General features: G+C 38.8%; 1 protein-coding gene across 1 annotated transcript; it reads right to left on the bottom strand.

The window, feature by feature from the left end:
- Nucleotides 1–6,381: 6,381 nt before the first annotated feature.
- On the bottom strand, nucleotides 6,382–10,747 carry AGTR2 (angiotensin II receptor type 2). The gene is made up of 3 exons (XM_014831375.3): nucleotides 10,576–10,747; nucleotides 10,363–10,424; nucleotides 6,382–9,109 (listed from the first exon to the last, which is right to left on the bottom strand). The coding sequence occupies exon 3, from the start codon at nucleotides 9,072–9,074 to the stop codon at nucleotides 7,986–7,988; it is 1,089 nt and encodes a 362-aa protein (XP_014686861.1). The 5' UTR covers nucleotides 9,075–9,109; nucleotides 10,363–10,424; nucleotides 10,576–10,747; the 3' UTR covers nucleotides 6,382–7,985.
- Nucleotides 10,748–23,411: the final 12,664 nt, after the last annotated feature.

Below are 23,411 nucleotides of genomic sequence, written 5' to 3'. Positions count from 1 at the left end.
GTGCTGCCCCTTGACCCCTGCCACACCAGAATCCAATTACTTCCATTGCACTTAGGCTGCCCAATTTAAAAAAGCAGGTCCTGCTGTAAGTCCTGGCCTACAGAAAAAAGTGAACCTAGAGCTCTTCAAGGATGCCAGGGCTCACCTCACAAATTTATTTCTCACTGTATTAGTAAAAGGTGTGTCTTCTGGACATTCCCAGGGTGGGCGAGTAGATCTAAAATAACAAATTTGCTTCAAAATTCCAGTTTCTCTAAGACTTTGAATCCCTTCCTCTACATTAAACCAAAGCAGGTATAGCATTTCTAACTTGCTCACTTTGGTCCACCTTGTTGACGAAAATAATCCATAACCAATCTATAAATGAAAATTTGGGAGAGTTTATTCTGAACTGAAATCTGAGGACCATGGCCCAGGGCCTTTCTTCCTGAAGGAAGAAAAGCCACCAAAGAAGTGAGGTATACAGAGTGGTTATATACCCCCAAACAGGATGTTTCACATATGATTGAAATGTCCCTCCCACAATAGTCACAAGATTGCCCTGTCAGCACAGCACTTGATGGACACAGCAGGTAGTGGGTCTGCTATCTTGGCGGGTGTAGCAGGAGGCAAGCCTATTGTCTTGAGCTGGGTGGTCACAGGTGAGCGCAGCAATCAGTTCCTAGCCTAAGGAAAGATGCTTAGTCCTTAAGGGAAAGATGCTCAATCCTTAAGGAAATGCCAAAGTTGGGAGGGGGAGGGAAGTTTCACCTTTATCTCAAGGGCCTTTGTTCTTGCCATAGGGAATATCTAAAGCAGATATACAATGCATGCTCAACGGCAGTGGTCAGGCCCTTTTGGAAAGACAAGGTCAGGCCAAATTAGGTTTACACAAAATGGCTTCCTCATAAACTCCAATATATCCTATTACTTGCCATTTTTATTTGTCAACCTTTTGGTCCTTGTTTCAGCTACCCAATCAAACTATTAGAGCCTTTTCTAACTCTCCAAGCTGCAACATCAAATGCAGAATCTCTGACTAGTGAGCCCATATCAATAAACTTGGCCTGATCCAGCTTTATGTTCCTTCCATCATTATCCTGCACCCTTAATACCAATTCCCATATATTTTCCCTGGAATTCTCTCTGCCTGAGTTAAAAAAACTCAAGTAATTCTTTTGTAGTGTAGCGTTCCTCCTCCTGGGTCATACTTTTGCCTCATCTTTAGGGGTCTGTTGACACTTGAATGTAGTTATAGATCTAGAAGTAAAGATGGGTGATGCGGAGACTCAGAATTCAAAGGCACGACTACCTCAGGAGAGCCTGTTGCAGTTTCCTCAGGCAATGCAAGATTGTGCCCCTCAAATAGCGGTAGAGAGGCTGCTACCACTGGGGGTGAAAAAGCCTCTTCCACTGGCAAGGAATACTCATCAGAATTTAGGGGCTCAACGTCCTCAGCTTCATCAAGGTCTTCCGACACACCCCAATTCCAATTTACAGGCTCTCATTCTTTTCCAATCAATGTCCTCACTTTAACCACAGACCTCTGTGAGGCTGGGAGTTCAATTTGCATTGTAATTCAGCCAATTGAATGAAGAGATTATGCATTTGACTTTCCGAATCTCAGCCCTGAGGCTACAGGGGATAAGGATTTCCTTCAGGGCACACCTAGAAGCTTTCAGGTGATTTATGCAGCACTTGAACTGGGAATTCAAATCTCTGAGCTCATCCTTTTATCACTTTGTCCCGCAACATTAGGAACAACTAGTTAATCTCATTATATTCACTAGTTTGCCAAAAATGTTAGAAAGTATATTATACACAGTCACCCAGCTCCTTGCTTCTTATAAGTGGTTGCTTAGGAATATCCATGGTGATATTTTCTACATATACATTGCTAGATCATGCTACGGACAATCAGTGAGCTCTCTACTACTAGAAATGGAGTCATTAGCTTCTTTAAAACTAATCAGATTGGACAGCCAATTCTAGAAACCCTAGAAGCAATTCAGAAAATTCATCCTTAAAATTCTGTTCCTCTAGAACCACTCTCGGTACCAAGATCTGTATTAATCTGCTGGGGCTGCCATAACAAAATATTATAGACTTAGTGATTTAAACAACAGAAATTTATTTTCTCATAGTTCTGGAGGCCGGAAGTCTGAGATCAGGGTGCCAGCATGGTCAGGTTCTGATGAGAACTTTCTTCCTCGCTTGCAGACAGCCACCTTTTCACTGTGTACTCACACAACCTTCCTTGGTGTGTGCATGTGGGGAGAGAAAGAGAGAGGAAGAGAGAGAGGGGAGAGATCCTCCTCTTCTTATAAGACCACCAGTCCTATCAGATTAGGACTCTATCCTTATGACCTCATTTAACCTTAATTACTTCCTTTGAGTGATACCGGCTCAACACAAAGTTAACATAAGGGAAACCACATTGTAGAAAAGAACCCATGTTGTAATTTGGAATGACCTCTGATTAACTAAACCAGACACACTCTAGATTTTGTGGCCCCCCCTCAGCTGCTATAAGTTGATAACTTTGTTCTTTTGAGTTCCTTAGGTAAGAGATGGCTCCTGGGCAGAGTCTATGCAGGTAGCCATCATCAATGACAACAGAAAGATCAGGGTATAGGGAGTTGCTCTGGTCTCTGATGCATATCCAGTAAAACAAAGGCCTATCAGGGACTAAGACCAGATGACTGCCCTCACCCGGAGATCAGATGGAGACCCCTACCCAGAGACCAGATGCCTCCCTCACCTGGAGACCAGCCCCCTATATAACTGGCCTGTAGTCTTTGTTCTGTAAGATGGTTCTTTCTGACATTAGTTGACCATCTTCCTCCTTGCTAGCAAGCTGTAATAAAGTCCTTTCTGTCTTACCACCTTGACTCCTAACTATTGGCACGTCTTGCAGCAGGCAGATGACCAGACGACCACCCCCACCACCACCACCTTGGGCAGTAAGAAAAGCTCTATCTCCAAATACAGTCTCATTCAGAGTTAGGGCTTCAACATATGAATTTTGGGGAGACACAATTCAGTACTTAACAATAGGATATTAGCATACCCAGTGAGATGATTGCAAACTATTATCCACAAATATTTCAAGTTGTTAAGATAGCAAGAAACACTGAAGTGGATTTTGTTTGATGTGGAAATGATCATTGCAGTGGTAATGGATATAGAGTAAGTAGGGACCCATTATTCAGAGAGAAGGCTACAACTGGAAATCTGGGGTTTGGCAGCAATCTCATGATTTCAATTTTTCAGGCAAATGGAGCTGTGCCAACTGTATCCCATTCATACTGGTATATTGGGCTTGGGGTTTTTGGGGACAAGGCAACTGGCAAAAAGGCCTTCTAAGAGGAAGGAAATGAAGTACTAGACCCTTTTTCTAAGAAGTTCAAAGTTATCACAATGTATCTTATGCACTTAAGTGTCACTTACTAGCGTCATCAATCAAGAAGGAACATCAGCCCCATTCCCCAGCCCCTCCCCCAAGCAAGGATATTCATTTTTATTAAGAAGAGGTTTGAACTGTGACTCCAACTGCACAAGAATGTTTCCTTTAAGAAAGGAGGGGGCTGGTTCCTGCATGTCATGTTCCCCCTGCTAGATTTCTGCTGATCCCTCCTGGCTCCATGGAGACACCAAAAGAAATAAAGATGTGTTTGAGACCTGGTCTACTGTGGCATGCATCAGATATAGGTGAGTGTAACACGGGGGCAAGAGACTTCCTTTTTCTTTCTCTTGCACCCTTAATGGATGGCTTGTACCTAGAACTCTTTTAAGTGGACAGGACTCTGCCCTAGACTACCGAACCATCTGTTCTCATGCGAACCGACTGATAAATAACGTAACAAGAACAGCTGCAGAAAGTGGGCCAGTGGTTTTATCAGATTTTCCCCCACTGTGCAATGGTAATTGGGTGTAATATCATGGCTTGCTTAAACACCTGAGGATTTGGGATTTATCGTAGGAAAGGAGGACCCAACAGAGAAGAAAGAATATTTTCTAGTAAACCAAATGGAAGTGTGAGATCAAAATATTTTAAATATTAAAAGATCTCTACCACAAGGTGGTGAAAGATATATCCAATAGATAATAGATGAAAAGAGAAATAAATATGGGTATGGATAAAGAAATAAAAATAAAGAGTATATATATGTATCTGTGTCTATATTTATATCCATAATCTTACCCCAGGCTACCAACTGATTATCTGTGTGGTTAAATTTTATCTATATAGTTACATTTTTTAACAATGAGAAAGTATTAATTCTTAATAAGAAATACATATCAATTATTTCTAATTTTCCAAAGAATTCTCTCATCCCAGAAGAATTTTGAAAAGAATTTTCTTTCTGAAGATGTTATCTCATTGTATGTTTGTGCAAGTGAGCATCAATGTCTAGAAAGCTAGTCAAGTCAGCTGTAAGCCACTGGTCTTCTGCAGGAGAAGTGATTGTTTTTAATGATATATGAATTTCTGTTATTTGAGTGAATCATCATTGCTGATATAGTTTATCTAAGAATTAACAAAATAATTAAGTGCTACATTTTTCTTACTATCAACCACAATCCTTTCTTGCTTCAGTCACTTCATGTGTTAATTCAGCTTGTCAAGTTTGGATTTTTCTTTTGTTCATATGTGAGGCCACCAAACAGTTTCCCACTCTCAGATTTCTGTGGGGGAAAAAAAAGGAAAAGTCAAAATAGAATGTGCTTTCCTTCAGATTGTCCTTCCATTTTGATACAGACCTCAAAAAATCAGAAAAAAGAAGATTTTTCCAAGACATTCTATTTAATAGATCTAATTTAAGGATATAAAGTGTACAAATAATACTTGCCTTTCCATAATAAAAATGCATATATTCACTCTGTAAATTGCAACAGATGAATTTCTCTGCTAACCTTATATAATTCTTTTTCACAAAGCTAAAGCTCATGTCAACATTTTTGTTCCTCAAAAGAAATGTTTGAGATGTCGATCTTGCTTTGTCTATGGGGTGGAGGGGGCAGAAAGGGGTCATAGTTACTTCGTGTAGCTCCGTACAGCATGGAGCACAAGAAAAGGGCAGTGGAGAACCAGGGAGAAAGCCTCATCCATCTGCCTCCTCTCTCTTTCTCCACAGCTGCAAATATACCACCTGCCCAGAGCTCTCGTATTGCTGTGGTCAGAGCCGCGCCAGCAGTGAAGTTTGGGGGGAGGGTTGGAGAACTGTGCAAGACAGCCTCTGAAATATCTGCTTGGCAGCCTAGGATTCATATTTAAACTACTAAATACTGCTATTGGGATAACCCAGATTATCTGTCAGAGCCAAATTTAAAAACTAGTAGAAATTCATTTGTGCCTCAGTTTCCTTATTTGTAAAATGAGAATAACTGAGTCATTGCGGGAATAAAATGAGATAATGCATATAAAATACTTAGTCTATAGAATATAATGCTTACCTAATAGGGGCTATTGTTGTTATTATTGCGTAGTTCTTGGGCATTGTGTAGGTGAGGTAAAAAAGGTGGGATCATGGAAAAGAAAGGGGATTATGTAATATCCAAAAATGTGGCCAAATGAGAAGAATACAGTTTCATTTGCTATCTGAGAAGCATACCTGAGATTTACACTTTCAAAGAGAAAAGAGGACATTTATACCTCTGTACATTCCTGCAATCAGAGTTCACATGTTCACGCACCATCTTCTCAACTGACATTTCTCCTTAGTCCCAGGAAAGACCACTCTAATCCAAGCCTCAGAGAATTACTCAGGGCTCAATACTGGATTCCTATAAAAGTGGAGGCCAGACTTAAAATCCTAAGTGCTAGAGAAACAATTCTCTTCATTAAGGGAACTCTTGGGGTGTGGGGGGGTAGTATTATAATTAGTATAATAATAATTATTGCGGTAGGAGAACTGACATGAGCTGAATGTTGAAAGCTGAATAGGTGTTCATCAATTAAATGAGAGACCCTAGGGGTTGGGGGGGGGGGGGGATTGGAGGTATGTCCAAGAAGACAGAGCTGTGTGACCAAAAGCAGAGAGGCATAAAAGAGCATTAGGGCTTAAAAAAGCAGTAAGCGTTTTTGTGATGATTGAACAGAGTGCAGGAGAGAGACGGCAGAGAGAAGGAAAAGCCAGAGAGGCAGGAAGGATCCGATCTCCCACGGTCTTGTAGACCATGATAAGAACTCTGGACTTTCCTTTCATAATTAGCAGGAAATTACAGCTGAAGACTCAAGAGCGGGAGACTAGAAGAGGATGGCAAGAAGCCAGATAAGGAATGCTGGGGGCTGAAGTTGAGAAGTATCAGGGAGGATTATAAGGAGGAACGGATACAAGAGAAGGTGAGACTCTATACTTGGAGGTAGTTAAAATAAAAAAAAAATAAGCACACATGATCTTCCAATTAAAGGTTTTATTTATATGAGATTTTAATAAAACTATTTAAAATATGAAGTCATAGTTGGTTATACATTTAGCTATTTGTTTTTAGCGATAACAATAGATTACATGATATTAAGATTTTCCCAGAAAGCAGATCAAGAGGATTCTTCGTTCTATAGCCCTGGGACCTGACAGGGTCACTCAGCCTCCGAGACTTTATTTCGACCTCAGAGGTCAGCATTGGTCTAGGAAGGTCCTAGATAACCTGCTATTACGTGGGCTGGTGCAGAATGAAATCTCTAACTTCTAAAACTAGCAATCATGCTCTAAGTAAACTCTAGGTAACTCAGTCAGTTTCAGGTACTCCTTTAACTTAGGAGTTCTAATAGTGTTGAGAAGGAGATCTATAGACCAGCAACTGGTTCAAAAGAGTTCCACAGCATCCTATAAATTCTGGAACAAACAGCATCCATAGATATATGTTAAGACTGCCCTATGGTCTATATTTTCAAAGCCACATTGCAGTGCCCTGACACGAAGGATTTTTGCATGACACCAAACTTGTCATTTGCTGATCTCTTTGTCCTCCTTGAGCATCAAAATTCTGTTCTGGCATAACTTTTCCTATGCCAGTTAAAGGTTTATTACAAGTTAAAGAGTTATAGAAGCCACCCAGATATTTTGGGAAGCAATTCAGAACCAAAGCATCAATAATAAAAGTCAAGTCAACTTATTATATATCAAAGCACCACATCCAAAAGGTCAAGGATGTAAAAAGTGACCTTTACATTTTATAACACTACACAGTGTTTAGTTATTGTTATCAAAAAATTAACAGAGAACATAGAAACCTTTAAACAACAGTTAAAATGGATAGAAAGTTTTAAAAAGTGCTTATTCAGAGTTTAGTGAACACAATATTTGTTAATTATATATCTATGTTACTATACATTTTACTTTCAATAACTGTAAAAATAAGCTAAAATGTAGGAGTACACGTGATCTTATCTATATTCCTAGCCCTACTCAATATGTAGCTATATCTTAAATATAAACCTATGCTCAAGTGAAATGTAAAAGGATTATTATTTATAATATTTTTTAAAGTAGAAGGCATGTGGCTAGAGCCTGAATAATCTGGTACCAATCTATTGTAGTAAAGTTCACTTAGAAGTGCTCATGTCTCTTAGCATGACGCCTTGTAAATAATGCAACAAGTTAAGAGACTGGCCTTGGTTCAAGAAGAAAGCCTGATGAAAATGAATATAAAAATCAGTAAACAAAAACTCCAGCATTTGTCAAGGAGAAATCTGAAACCCCAAATCACAATTCACAATTTGTTATTAATTATAATTTGAGATCAACCCCTAGTTACTTCTAGGTTATGAATATGTCTCCCCAATGACAGTCTTGTACTGATAGATCAGAAAAAAAAATAGGCAATTCCTGAACGTCACTGGAGGATAAAACTTACAGTTACATTTGGTTCCCTGTTCTAGAAGAGTGAGAAAAGGTTACATTAAGGGAAAAAAACATTATTTTACTGAAGCCATTAAAAGATAATTCAAGGGGACCTCAAACCAAGTAGCCGTGTTGATAACATGCATTCCACTCTCATGTTTAAGACACAAAGGTCTCCATTTCTCTAAGGGAACTGCTCTTTCGGCACGACACTCTCTCTCTCTTGCCTTGGAGCCAAGTAATTGGAACCCTAAACATACGGCGGAGCTTCTGTTGGAACCGGTTTCCAACAAAACAATACAAAAAGGGATTAATGCAGCTGTTGGTGAATCCCAGGAGGATGGCAAAAGGAAGTGCCAGGTCAATGACTGCTATAACTTCACAGCTATTAACGACACCCATCCAGGCCAGAGCATCCAGGAAGGTCAGAACATGGAAGGGAAGCCAACAAATGATGAACGCCAGAACAACAGCAGCTGCCATCTTCAGGACTTGGTCACGGGTTATTCTGTTCTTCCCATAGCTATTGGTCTTCAGTAAGTGTTTTCTGATTCCGAAATAGCACGTTGCTATGAATATTAAAGGAATAATAAAACCAAGGATATTTTTCATTAAGGCAATCCCAGCTGACCATTGAGCATATTTCTCAGGTGGGAAAGCCATAATGCAAGCATTCACTCCTAAGTATTCAATGGTTCTGACATCTCGGAAATAAAACGTTGGCAATGAAGACAGACAGGCCATACACCAAACAAGGGGAACTATATAAGATGCTTGCCAGGGATTTCTTCTTTGAGACAGAAAGGGATAGATGACAGACTGGTACCTATCAACACTCATACAAGTGATAAAAAAAATACTCGCAAACATGTTCAGGGTCAGGAAAGAACCAAAAACTTTACACATCATAGGTCCAAAGAGCCAGTCATATCTGTAAGAATAATAGGTTGCCCAGAGAGGAAGAGTAGCCAGAAGCAGTAAGTCAGCCACAGCCAGATTGAAGATGTAAATGCTGGAAACCTTCTTAGGACCCTTTTGACAACAAAACAATGTAACCACGATAGTATTGACAAGAAACCCAATCACAAAAATAATGTAGTAGAGAACAGGAATTGCATCTAAATGCTTATCTGATGGCTTATGTGAGCAGTTAAAGGCAGACTCATTGCCAGAGATGGTCACAAGCCCAAAATGAAGACTGCTGGTAATGTTTCTGCTGATGGTGGCAAGAGTGAAGTTGCCCTTCATGTTGAAATGTCAGCAGCACCTAATTCTTACACCTTCTGTGGAAAAAAGAAAATGGAACTCTCAGAAGACATACTGAGTTTAGGATTTCATTGAGTCATTAGCATTTTGAAAGTTTGTGGAAAGCAAAAAAGGTGAGTGATTATAGAAAAAATTACAAAACAGAACCTTGCCATGTGAAATAAGAATGAATTTTACTTCTTGAAGAAAAGAGAATTTTCTCAGTAGTACCAACATATTAAGACATTTCAGCATCAGAGATGGAAAATTCTAAACAAAACTACATTTTGCCCATCTTTTCTATCATATTTTCAAAAGGTTTAAGGAAAATTAATAAATCAAAAGGTTAGCCAGGATAGGAAATGTGTGAAACAAATAAGAATGAACCAAAAAATGAGAAAAGTTAATATTTCAAAACACTTGAGCACATATCTCAGTCTGTATACTTTCTAGAAACCACACTGCTGCTTGCTATTGCATAGAGAAATGTCTTTTTCAAGTAACTAATTATACACAAATCATTACAGCTATGGAAAATGTAAATAACATAAGCTATGGAAAAAATAAATCTACAAAAGATTGAAAGAGAACATGCAAAAGGAACGTATTGGGATGGGGGATTATGGCTGGGTTTTACTAATTAAAAATAATTCCTTTGGTTCTACTTTTCCATTGTTTTCACAATAATAATATAATTAAGAGGAAGTTATGAAATATGCATATTTCTAAAAGTCTCCTGTTCACATTTTAATAGAGACTACTAGTTTTAGATACAAATATTTAAGTTTAATCCATTTTAAAGAAAATCCACTTATTTTTCAACTATTAAAAGGAAAAGAAAAAAACAGCCAAACCTGATTTAGGGTCAGGTAGAAATAGTTTTGATTGCTCAGTTAAATAAGAATTGAACATCAATGATTAATCATGATATAACTGTACCATTTTTCTTTTGCTATCTTTTCAGTTTAACACAACTAAGTAGTAACATTGCTACATGGCTCTCAAGTGTTATAATTAATGTTCAGGTTTTTATGATACTGTTTTTTTTAGTAGCAACATTATTTTAAAACAAAAGAAAATTAGCTGAAGATAAACACAGTCAGGGAAAGACTATTCTTTTAGATAGTTTCAAAAATACATACAAATAAACTACTCAATGAAAAACCTAGCCACAAAAGAATCTCTTAATAAACACCAAAGTTACCATTTTTGTCTAAAGCTCATTCTCTCATAATCTTGACCTAACAAATTAACATGAAAGAATCTAAAATAAACCCACTTGAAGACTTACTGGTTGTTGGAGTTTAAACCTTAGTTATCATAAATCAGCATGCCTAGTTTCTAAGTGCACCCCTGTAAGAGAAACAGCAGTTAAATAATTTAGGAGTTTTGCAAAATACAGTGTTAAAATACAGGAAAAGGGAAAGTTCATCCATTAAAAATATTTTTATTTAATGTATGTTCTACTTTCCAAATAGAGTATATATAAATTGTGCAGACCTACCTTAAAAATTCAAGCTGAAGAATGCTTTGAATTCTGTGCTTATTCGTTCCCTTAGTCTCAGGGACGTAATAGCACCAGATCTCTGGTTTCCTTCTTATATATTCGGTCTGTCCACTGGGAGCCTTCAACCTACATAATTCTAGGGCTGACTTATGAACACTTGCCAGCTTTCCAGAGGTTTTTTTTTTTTTTTTGGCTGCGGTACATTAATCTGAAATTCTCACTGTCTCCAATCATAACAGCTCATTCAAATAAATCTAAAACAAAAAAAAAAATGAAGTTTCCACAAATGTGTTAGAGAATTTCAAACTCAGTGGCTTACTTTAAAAGAAGAATATAATTATTTGCAGGATTTCTTCTTTTTTTCCCCCTAATACTGGCATTCTAAAACAAGTTAAAGAGTGGAGACTAGAGAATTTATTCTAGTCGCAGAGTCTTTGTCCACCAAAATCTTTTGCAACCTTTATTATTTTTTGAAATTTTTGCCCCCGCTTATTAAAGAACAGTAGCAACTTTACTTGAAGCCTACAATTTCTCACATCTCTTCCCTTCTTTAAGCAATTTTTGTTGGCTTTTTGCTGGAGGGGTGGTAATAGAAGGGATATAATTTTCCTGTCCTGAAAAAGAGGTATTAACATTTAGTGTCTCCTTTCTTAGGTCTCTGTCATACTTGTGGTCTAAATACAAAGCACACAAGATAAAGAAGAATTAGGCAGCTACCGAAGTCTAGATCATGGTTGGTTTTTCTTTTTGTAAGGGTGAGTGTGATCAACCTTACACAATCAGTCCAGTAGAAGCAAGAGTGACAAAAGGAACAAGGATGAGAACAAGTGATGGTAGTGACAATACTAGCTGACAATAAATGCTATGTGCCAAACACTGTGCTAAGCGCTTTCTACTCAATAATTTAATAGAGAGGCATAGTAGAGCATACTGGAAGGTACACGGCCTCTGGGATCCAACTACATGGCTTCACAAGATCAGCAAACCACTTATTAATTCTATGACCTTGGCCAAGATACTTGTTTCTTCGTGTCTCAGTTTTCTCATCTGAGAAATGGGGATGATGTTAATTACTTACATCGTGGAGTTATGAAATTTAAATGAGCTAATATATTTAAAGTGCTTAAAACTATGCCTAGAACACAGTAGGTGCTGGTATATACTATAATAGTACTTCCATTTTATAGATCAGGAAACTAGGGTTCACAGAGTTTATATCACTTTCCTGAGGTCACATAGCTATTAAATAAGGACATTTGAATTTAAAGCAAGGCAATCTAATGTCAGAGCCGACACTCTTAACCTCCACACTATGGCAGGGAGCACTAGCTGGTCCTTTAATCTCACCCTTAGTCCTGGAAAAAGAAAACATGCAATATTTACAGGAAGCCACTGCTCACCATTCATAAGCTGTTACAAAAGCGCTAAAAAGGGGAAAGACTTTAAAGGATTGTTCAATGGGAGAAAATATTTCTCTTAACTTTATTCCCAAAATGGAGACCACAGGTAGGTGAAATGTGTGACCGGATAGTTTACTACAGTGAGGACAGAAAACCAGAGAACCCAGGACACTTAAATGGGTATAAGGATTCCAGTTATTTCTATGGATCGTGTTTTTCTGATAGCAGTGAGAAGGTGCCTATCCATGCTTCCAGCTGTTGGTGGAGGGGGGCAGGATCTGAGCCAGTAACCTAAGTCACCAGTCTAGTAGAAGGAGAGCAAGGAAGAAGAAGTGAGGGTGAGGGACAGAAGGCAAAATTACAAATGACATGAGACAAAGCAGATGGCTTTTGACATTTGTCTGTTTCTCCATTAATATTGAAGTCAATCCTACAGCACACAGGCAGATGGGAACAGTAAGAAGAGGCGACCGTTGCCTGAAAAATACAGTAGGATTCAAAGGTTTGCACAACCCCATTTTAATGTTTCTTTTGGTAGACTGGGTTTGAACATTGAGAAAGTGCTCCTAATATACATACACACCATTTTATTAAATCTTGAAATATTTTCCTTCTGTGCTCTGGACAGATTCAGGTTGAGGCTCTGTCCAAATGATGGAAAACCGATGTTTTGGAAACAAATGAGCGGGCACATATGGTTATCGGCAGGAGAGTTGAAATGGGAACTGGTTTCACTCTCTGTTTAAGCCTGGTTTCTCCCTCCATTTCAAATGTTTGTTTTTGCCACATACAGGGGAATTTTCCAGGCCAGAACCTCCTGAGTGGTCACGATGGGTCAGATTCCCACCCTGCTCTATTTCTAGCCCCCTCTCATGCCCCTTGCAAAGACAGCCAGGAGGTGAGCTATAAAGTTCTGAGAACAAACTGCAGGCCGGCCTCCAGGAGACCCAGCTTTGAACACCCCCAAGGAGCAGGAGACCTTGTCTAGAGCTTTTGTCCTTCATTACAGTAAGTTCTGACGTAAATAAAGTTTAAAGAGGCACACATTTCCCAGAAGATTAAAAAGATATTTGCTCTGTTTCTTCATAATTTTAGGAGTAAAAATTTTCACAAGTCAAAGGAAAACTTTGTAACTGCAGGGAATTAAGGGAAAAGAGAAAAAAAAAGAACAATAATATTGACACCACTTGAAGCAAGAAAATACAGCATATTATTGATTCAGCAGAGGACTCCAAGTTAAGCCAACAGGGTAAATACATTTGAGAGTCAAATAAATGTCAGTCATGGGAAGCAGAACAACATAAAAAAATTCACTCTCCTGGGGGCACAGGGTAATTTTTCTGCTAAAAGATTGACTTAAAAAGCCTCAGGTCGTTTGAATAAATTAAGAAGTTCTTCAGGACAAGTGCAGTTTGGTTAGCAAAATAAAGAATAGTAAACCACATTAAACTAAATTTTTTCCTAGTGAATACCTGTTATTTATTGTGAGATTACTTAACAGTAAAATTTAAAGGACTAGGTTTAAAAAAAACAAAAGCATGCTCTTGAGGGGAATTTCTCCTCTGCTAGAAGGATACAGGGTTCAGAAAAAATTTTATTTGTTCCTCTCACCCCCACTTACACACACAAATGAGATTTGAAGGAGAAAAGGAATTATTAAATGCAAAAGTCTGGATATACGTGTCCAGGTTACAAAGGTGAGGATTAGAGGTACAAATCATGGAACTATTAAACCTATATGGGCCTTCCTTTTTAATTTAAGGTTTTCAGAGTCATTTTAATTTTTTCCCACCTTGACCACCTCTCTGAGTCCCTGTCCAGACCGCCAGCATTTCCACTTTTCCTAACTTCAACACACACACACACACACACACACACGCTCAAATACCGTACATACTTAATATGAATCTTTCCTCAATTCACTTACCCACAGGGAAGCCTTACTTTAATTGCCACTAGACTTTTTCAAACCTAGGAGTCCCTAAAAGGAGAATAGTTAAGAGATTATGCATTATTGATACCTCTTTGCAGATTCTTTAGTTTCCAGTATAACGAGAATAGGAACGTCAGGATGAAAGCAAGTGAGAAAAAACATAAGGTCTTCTATTCAGAGCTAACAATCAGATAGACCATTTTGTAGAAACCAGCCTAAAAATTCAGTAAAATGGCCAACATGAGTGATTATTTGCAACAAATTAACTGTCTGCCTAGGCATCACAGAGAGATTGCTGAGAGGACTATTAAATCAGTTAACAAGATGGAATCCATGCAGGGAAATGAGAAGATGTCTGACTCAGTACATTCCTGAGACCAGTTACTTCCAGCTGAATCGGGTCCCAAGAACATAAGGAGAAGAAAGAGTTCCAATTCCCTTTGCCCTAAAGGCACCTGCGGGCCTGAGCATCATGTTCAGACCAGGATCACACAGAAGGCACCCTAGTTCTACCAAATAGCATCCCAATGCTACGTATCCCAACTGGTTGAAAAATAAAAAATGGAAAATTTTCTATACTTTTGTTTCATATTCAAAATATCAGCTAACCGATCTGACGTTTTCCCCTACTCATCTGACTAAATTGATTATGTAGAGTATCAGAATGCGCCACCTCACAACATGCCACTTTGGTGTAAAGACAATCAAGAAGAAGCAGTTACAAGAAAAACTCTCTGCCCTCCCCCTGTTTGCCTAAAAGCAGGATGCAAATTTGTAAATGTGTCTCCCTTTCTTTTACCAGGAAGGACAAGACTCTTAATGATCAGGAGAGAACTTTAGATTCTTGTCCGCCCAGAGATGAGCACCAGGAGGCATCTACATAACAAATCTTACTAAATAATCCTTATCTTCTATTAGTCTCCCCCATATATTTACCTTCCCACAGTTTACCACTCTAAAAGCCTAAACCCCCTTTTTTTGTTGTTAAAGATTTTATTTTTCCTTTTTCTCCCCAAAGCCCCCAGGTACATAGTTGTATATATTTTTTTAGTCGTGGGTCCTTCTAGTTGTGGCATGTGGGATGCCACCTCAGCATGGCTTGATGAGCAGTGCCATGTCCGTGCAGAGGATCCAAACCAGCGAAACCCTGCGCCGCAGAAGCAGAGCGCGCGAACTTAATCACTGGGCCACCCGGCCAGCCCCCAATCCCCTTTTTTTTGTCCTGTCACTTTGCTACAAATTTATTGTTCTTTGTTAAGATGCTATAGAAGCCCAGGTTCTGCCCACCCCTTTGAGTTACTCATCACTGAGTTCTCCCAAGTGTATACACAATACACATGTTAATAAACTCTGTTTTTTCTACTTCATCTGTCTTTTGTCAGTTAATTTTGCAGCCCCAGCCACTGAACCTAAGAGCGTAGAAGAATTTTTTCCTCTCCTACAATTAGCTTGACTAAATTATCCAAAATGATCAACTAATTAAATTAACCAAAGCAACCAGTTGTCTTGGCAATATTTAAACACCATTGTTAGGTAACGAAAAGGTATGTGCCAGGTTGGATCTCTCATTGGCTGGTGGATCAACAAATCATTAAGTCTAGAGTTTGGTCCTCAGGCTTCAGGTCCAGAAACTGAATTTTCTCAGCATATCCAGGCTTTCAGCAATGGACTCATGCCAACAGAATTCTCACAAAACTGATATACCACATTGATTGCTAATGTATTATTTTACAATAGGGATATACTACTTTGCAATGGCCATAAAGCTTGTGTTCCTTATCTAAAGCACCCTCTTTATCTCCTTCCCAATATCAATAAAGAAAGGAAATCTGGCTTGGTGACTACGCAATCAGACCAGGAAAGCTGGTAACTAATGGGGAGCATATTGCACTTCAGTTCTAGGAAATTCCATAGCAGAGATTTATCATTCTGGAAGCCAAATTGATGAGTCCACCAAAGCCTTCTCTCTCCTAGTTTTGCCTCTCTGAACCGTAATTTCTGGTAGTCACCCAATTCTATTGATATATTATTTTAGATATTACTATTACTGATGAAGCTATAGTCAAGTCCCCGCTCCAGGCAGCCTAAAAGCTCTTGTTTGATTAATTAGACAAACTCTCAAAGTTGGAGAATGGGGCTGGGTGGAAGAAATGCCTCACCGTTTGCATCTACAACAAAGAGAGGGAAAGAGGCAAAATAACCTCTCTCCAAAACTGGCCATCAGTTCAGAGAAAATAATGAGAACAAACGGTTACTTGGCTCTGTTCAAGGGGCTCATTTGCCCCAATCTCCCCCTCAGGCCCACAAAAGGACAGCAAAACAATAAAACATTGTACAGCTTCAGATATATTTTGGGTTTGAGGTATAAAACAACTTAATATTAGAAGACAGAACAAGATGAGGAAGTTTGGGGAGAAGGTTCTGCGAGTATTCGGGGGTCTTTACTCCAAGGAAATGATAAACAGGAGACTCATCATTGAGAATTCTGAGACTGCTTGAGCTTTTAGATATTTATCCTACAGATATTTGGATTCATGGTGTTCAATATGGATTTGTAAAATCTATAACTGAAAGCAGAATTTTTATTGTAAATAATTTCCAATGTATCCCCCAAAAATAGTTCATGTTCAGATATCTAGAAGTTGAAGAAATTCCTTTCTGTTATGTTATTGTATATTATTTCAGTATTAACACTCGTGTTTTATATTAGTCCTATTATATATTGGTCATATGATTGAAATTATTCAACTTTTATTTATTTTTTAAATTGAAATATAATTCATATACCGTAAAATTTACCCAGTTAAAATGTATAGTTTAGTGAGTTTTAGTATATTCACAAAGTTGTGCAATTATGATGATATATGTCTCGAACATTTCATCGTCTCTAAAAGAAACCTAATATCCATTAGCAGTCACTCCCCAGCCACCCTTCTCCCCAGCCTCTATTCTCCTTTTATTTTAAGCTTAAAAGATGAGCTGTAGCCTATAAATCCAAGACATTTTCTAGAGAAAAACATAACAAATCAATACATAAATGAATGGACTTTAAGAACAACACTGCATTACTATTTTCATTGTGCTTTCGTTATTTTCAGTGGCATGAATCTGTGGCCCCACAGGTTGCAGTAAGCTAAACACTCATTCAGTGAACATTTAGTACCGTTAGTGTAAGTTTACTTCCCCCAACTGTATACATTCTTGTTGAGTTATTTGTACTAAACTCCCAGTCAGAAGGTTTCTTTGGCAAAAGAATAAATGTCATGTAAATAGCCTTCAGGGTTGATTCCATCTCAAGGTCCCCAACCTTTCTGCAAAGAGAAGTCACTTTGCATTTCACCAGACATGAAATCCCCCGGGGGTTGTTAGGAGGTGCTGATGTTAAAGAACGTGAACAGAGTACCAGAGAGGGCACCAGGCAGTGTGCTGGGCACTCGACACACATTTCACGTATACTTCTCTACGATCCCAAGAGACAGTTAGCATCTTTCTTCTATAAATGAGGAGAAATTAAGAGACTGAAGCACAAAAGGGTTAAATAACTTGCCCAAGGTCAAACAGTTAGTAACTTACAGAACCGAGGCTCAAACCCCAGCCATTATTTCCATTACCATTCTGTTAAATATGAGGCACAAGATGAATTAACTTCCCCAATTCAAGAGGGACTTCTAAGCATTCTGGAAATCTCTGGGTTAAAGTCAATTTGAAAAATGTTTTAAAACATTATCAGGATAACTCAGCAAATGAGAATAATTGGTAAATATAACATATTTAGAGCAAATCTCACAGGTGAAATGTAACAAGAAGATTTTTCTTTACTGACTCTTAAAGGTAAATGCCGCAGCTAAGATGAAGTCAATATGGTGAAAAGAGCTTGAATTACAACAGTTTAGGTCTTTGTTTATATAATTTAATTGACTGTACAAATCTTTTCTGAGTACTGGGAAAGCTTTTCAAAGAAATCTAAAACTGTATAAATATATAAAATAAAAAAATAACACACACATAACTGGTCCTACACTTTCAAAATAAATTTCTTTTTTTCTGTCAGACTGTAAATTTCTAAAAATCTTTATTTTTTCCCTTGAAATTTTGCCAAATATCTGAGAAGCTCCAGAGCCTACAGGCACTCCTATGGAAAACTTACGATGAATGATAGAGTTTAAGAGAAATGTGAGCTCCATTAAGTATCCAGCTAGCCAACCTAATAATGCCTTCCCACCGTGCAAGGCGGCAAACTCCAGGCAGGAAAAGACCATGGAAGACATGGGCGAGGAGGATCCAAGTCCATTGATTCAGTTGTCAAAAGTAAATCTTTGAAAATAGTCAATTGATTTGGGCCAGTATGTTAATTATGGCAGTTCTGTGCTTGTTTGGAGGTTCAAGCATAGAAGCTAGAGAGGAGAATGGTGCTGCTCTCTCTGGGTAGGAAGTACATGGAGAATGAAGGAATGAAAGGATTATCCTCTTCACCAGCCAATTGGGCCAAATATGGTGAGTACTGGAAAAGTTGGGTTCAACATTTTATAATGCTTGCCCTCTGTGTGCTCTTGTAGGATGCTATTGACATTATCCACACCATCTTTATAGCCTGACCTTCATTGAGGCACTCTTTTTTTTTTTTGCTGAGGAAGATTCACCCTAAGCTAACCTCTGTTGCCAATCGTCCTCTATTTTGTATGTGGGCCACCACCACAGCATGGCCACTGATGAGTGGTATAGGTCTGTGCCTGGGATCGGAACCCAGGCCACCAAAGTGGAGCACGCCAAACATAACCACTAGGCAAACAGGGTTGGCCCGAGGCACTCATTTTTTAAACAAATATCTTCTCAAGGCCTACCCTGTATCAGGCCTTGGGCCAGGGGCAGAAAATACAGAGATAAATAAAACCTGTCCCTGGTTTCCAGGAGCTTCCAGTCTAATTTATTTCAAAGAATAAACATTTCGTAATAATTTCTTTCTCTTTTGACTTTGTTAATACGAGCAAGGGGGAGTTCTTAAGGAGATAAGCAAAGAGGAAAGAAAAATGAGGCTCACTCGTCCTCTAGAGTGTTTTCTACCAGCAGAGAGGAGCAAAAGCACTGTCTTTCAGAATCCACAGTAGACTGATGGCTATTGGGAGACTGACGCTGGTAATATAGTGCGAATTTGCCACTGGTAGAGTTCTTTCTGTCTCTCAGTCTCTCTCTCTCATCCCCTTTCTTCTCACTGCCCTTCCCCTCCCTCTCTCTCATTTCTCTTTCAGCAATTCATCTTCACTTTTGTCCTTGTTACTGTTTTTGTAACTTGTGTTGGGCAGACTGAAATGACAAACATATTTTTCCACGTGTTACATATTCAAAGTGATAAGCACACCATGGCCATCATTGGTTTCAAGGACCAGACAGTACAAATAAACAACATATGGAGCCCGTGAGCAGATCAAGGTAAGAATGTGGTCGATAGTCACAGAGGCTGACCTGGAAGGAACAGCATAGTTGTGCTATGGGTTTATAGGAACTTAGGTTATATTACCACTCCAAATGGATTTAAGCATCCAACTGCTGATGAATCTATGTTCACAGATTAAAAATAAATGAATAAACGGTGTTTTGAAATATGTTACACCAAGTGCACTTTAAAAGATTTAAATGTATCAATCTATTTTTACCCACTTTTAGTCATATAGCACAGTAGTTAAAAACGTCAACCCTGGAGTCAGATGGACCTAGGTTTGGGCCCTGTTCTACCATTTACTAACCGTGTGACCTTGGATAAGTTACTTCACATCTCTGAGTTCCAGGTTTCTTGTCTGGGTTATTGTAAAGATTAAACGACATGATGCATAGAAAGCATTTAGTATGGTACTTGAAATATAGTATATTCAATGAATATTTGCCATTGGGATTAAACCACTGTTATTACTTGTCAAAAGCAAGTAAGCCAATAAATTCACAAGTAAATAAGTAAATATATTATTCTGTGTTGCTTTATACTAAAACAAGATAAATACAGTTTTGCATAAGATACATGGCAGCATAAATAAAATATTTTCTAGAGATTAAGCAATTCATGTTCGTGTTTCTGCAAATGTAAAATGGGAAGAATAACAGTACCTCCTCATAGGTCGCTGTGAGATTCTGTGAAATACTGTGTATATAGAGTGCACAGAGCAGGCGCTAAGTAAATGGTAGCATCTTGCACCTCGTTGCTATTGTTGCTGCGGTTCTTCTTCTTATGATGCTGCTTAAAATTAATAATAATACCTATGATTATTAAACATAACCATTATTATTAATAATTATCTAAAACTGCCTAAACTGTTCCTGTCATGTTCTCTGACTTCTAAACAAAGTAACAAACTAAAGTATGGCCTAGTAATGCCTAATGAAACGTTTAGAATGAAAGGCACAGCTTATGTAGACAGTAATAAATAAATGTCAGATCATGTCACTCCTCTGTTCAAAACTCCCCAGTGGCTTCTCCTCTCTCGACACAGCTCACAAGGCCTTACATGATATAATCTGCATCCTCCCAACCCACGTACACACCACCATCACCACTACTTCTAAGACCTCAGCTCCTGCCTCTTTCTCCCAGTTTACTCGGCTCCAGTCACACTGGCTTCCCGGGCATGCCTCCCATTCCCCAAGCACACTCTGCCCTCAAGGCCTTCACAAATGCTATCCCCTCTAGGTGAAACTTTCCTCCCCCAGATAGCCATATGCCCTACTCCCTTACTTCTTTTAGATCTCTGCTCAAATGTCATCTTATTAAAGAAGCTTTTCCATCCCTCTTTAGCTAAAATACTCCCATACTCTGCTTTTTCTTACATCATAGCTCTTAGCATCATCTGACATGGCATTCACACACACACACACACACACACACACACACACACATGCACATATGCCTATAGTTATATTTGTTTACTGACTTCTCATACAAGAAAGTAATTCTTATTAACAAGAACTTTGCCTCTTTGGTTCATTGATGAATCCTTAGGTCCTAGAGCCAAATCTAACACAATATAGGAGCTCAATAAATATTTGTGGAATGAACAACTGTCACTTAAATAATTTGTTCTTTAACTGGAAGTACTTTGTTTCAATTTGAAACAAAGGGCCTGATGGAAAATTCTCATATAGGTTACACCTAGATTTCTGACAACTCTCTATTCAAAAATGTATCCCAGGGGCACGTCCAGTGGCGTAGCAGTTAAGTTTGCGAGCTCCGCTTTGGCAGCCCAGGGTTCACCAGTTCAGATCCTGGACACAGAACTATGCACCACTTATCAAGCCACACCGTGGCAGGCTTCCACATATACAGTAGAGGAAGATGAGCACAGATGTTAGCTCAGGGCCAGTCTTCCTCAAAAAAAAAAATATGTATCCCAGTGGCCGGCCTCATGATGTAGTGGTTAAGTTTCGCACACGCCACTTCAATGGCCCAGGTTCACAGATTTGGACCCCAGGCACAGACCTACACAACTCATCAGCCATGCTGTGGTAGCAATCCATAGATAAAGTAAAGGAAGATTGGAACAGATGTTAGCTCCGGGTTAATCTTCCTCAGCAAAAAAAAGTATCTCAAATACAGATTTTTTGAAACTGCTATGGATCTAAAGATTTCTTTCCTGTTTGTTTTCACTGTTGTTGTTGTTCCTAGGTTCAAAATAATGCCACTTGTTATGGAAAACATTTGTCATGATTGTGCTTTGGTATATTAACATTTCAAAGTCTATCTAGAGTCATGTAATTGAAATGCAATCTGAAGCACTCCTTTGCTAAATAAATTTATCAGCTATAGGGCACAGAGCTTTATTTGTACTATTCAAATTTTAGGTCATACCAATTACAGTATTAAAAATGGATTTTAATTATTCAACTACCAATAAAAGACATAAAACCTTATGTTATGGACTGTTTGGCGAAATTCCTAATTGTTCTTTTTTTTTTTTTTAAAGATTGGCACCTGAGCTAACATCTGTTGCCAATCTTCTTTTTTTTCTTCTTCTTCTTCTTCTCCCCCAAACCGCCCAGTACATAGTTGTATATTCTAGTTGTAGGTCCTTCCGGTTGTGCTATGTGGGATGGCACCTCAGCATGGCCTGATGAGTGGTGCCATGTCCATGCCCAGGATCTGAACCAGTGAAATCCTGGGCCACCAAAGTAGAGTGCACGAACTTAACTACTGGCCATGGGGCCAGTCCCTGTTCTTACTGACTAAGGAAAATTGCTTAATATCTATGCCCCAAGGCAGAATCCAGCCACATAATTTCTAAACTACAATATCTATGTCATCTGATGTTGAATATAAAAGCCAAGGACCTCCATCAACTCGCTTATTCACTCATTCAAAAAGCATTTCTTGGGCATCTATTTTTATGTATTGGACACTGTGCCAAGCTCTAGAGTGTGACACAAAAATGACCCTGGGCTGGCCCAGGGGTGTAGTGGTTAAGTTCGTCCGCTCTGCTTCAGCAGCCCAGGGTTCCCAGGTTCAGATCCCAGGTACGGACGTAGCACCACTCATCAATCCATGCTGTGGCAGCATCCCATATAAAATAGAGGAAGATTGGTACAGATGTTAGCTCAGCAGCAATCTTCCTCCAGTAAAAATTGGAAGATTGGCAACAGATGTTAGCTCAGGGCCAATCTTCCTCAAAAGAAAAAAAATGACCAAGAAGGTCTCAGCCTTTAGAAGAAAGTCTAAATTGATTGAGGAAGATTACTACAAATATCAGCACTCAACATGCATGCAAAGTGTGGAAGGAACACTAACTCTGGTTAAGCAAAGGTTTCAAAGAGGAAGAAACTTTGAGCCAAGTCATGAAGAATTGGTAGAAGATAAATTAGGCAGGAAAAAAGGGATTAAACAGAAGGATGCAAAGGTGGGGATGTACAAACTGAGATGGACTTTTGAAGGAAGGAGAAGAGATTTGGTGGAACAGAGTATAGGCCTCTGTTTCTCAAACTGAGATCTGACTATCATCTGCTTTGCTTGCAAAATTCTCCGATCCTGGAGGCCACTGTCAGACTTCAAGAGATACGACCCAAGAACCTACAGTTTTTAACGAGCTTCTGACCTAATTCTGATGCACACTAAATGTAAAGACCAGGTGTATGGCACGGTTGAGGTTGGAGGAGAGACGAGAAAGTAGGAGTAGAGAACAATAAGCTGGAAAATATGTCAAAGCATTATTATAAAGGACCTTTATAACCCTACTTTGGAGTTTAGATTTCATCTACTCATGATAGGGAAGTTTTAGGCAGAAAACTAGCATAATCAGCTCCTTTTTTAAAAGAAATGATCAGACAACAACGGGCAGGGTGAGTGGGTGTGAAAGAAATTAGAACTGTGTGAACCTGTTAGGATGTTTGGTGTAAAATTCCACACTCCATGCTCCTCATCGACCTCAAATATGACTTGAAATTCATCATAAAAGAAGAGTTTGAAAAGAACTATGGTCATGGCATGTACAGGATTTGTTGTTTAGTTTGAAGGAAAGGCTGGTTAG

Source organism: Equus asinus, chromosome X, assembly GCF_041296235.1.
Source record: "Equus asinus isolate D_3611 breed Donkey chromosome X, EquAss-T2T_v2, whole genome shotgun sequence".
NCBI classification, from domain to species: domain Eukaryota; kingdom Metazoa; phylum Chordata; class Mammalia; order Perissodactyla; family Equidae; genus Equus; species Equus asinus.
This window is presented reverse-complemented; position numbering and strand designations above follow the sequence as displayed.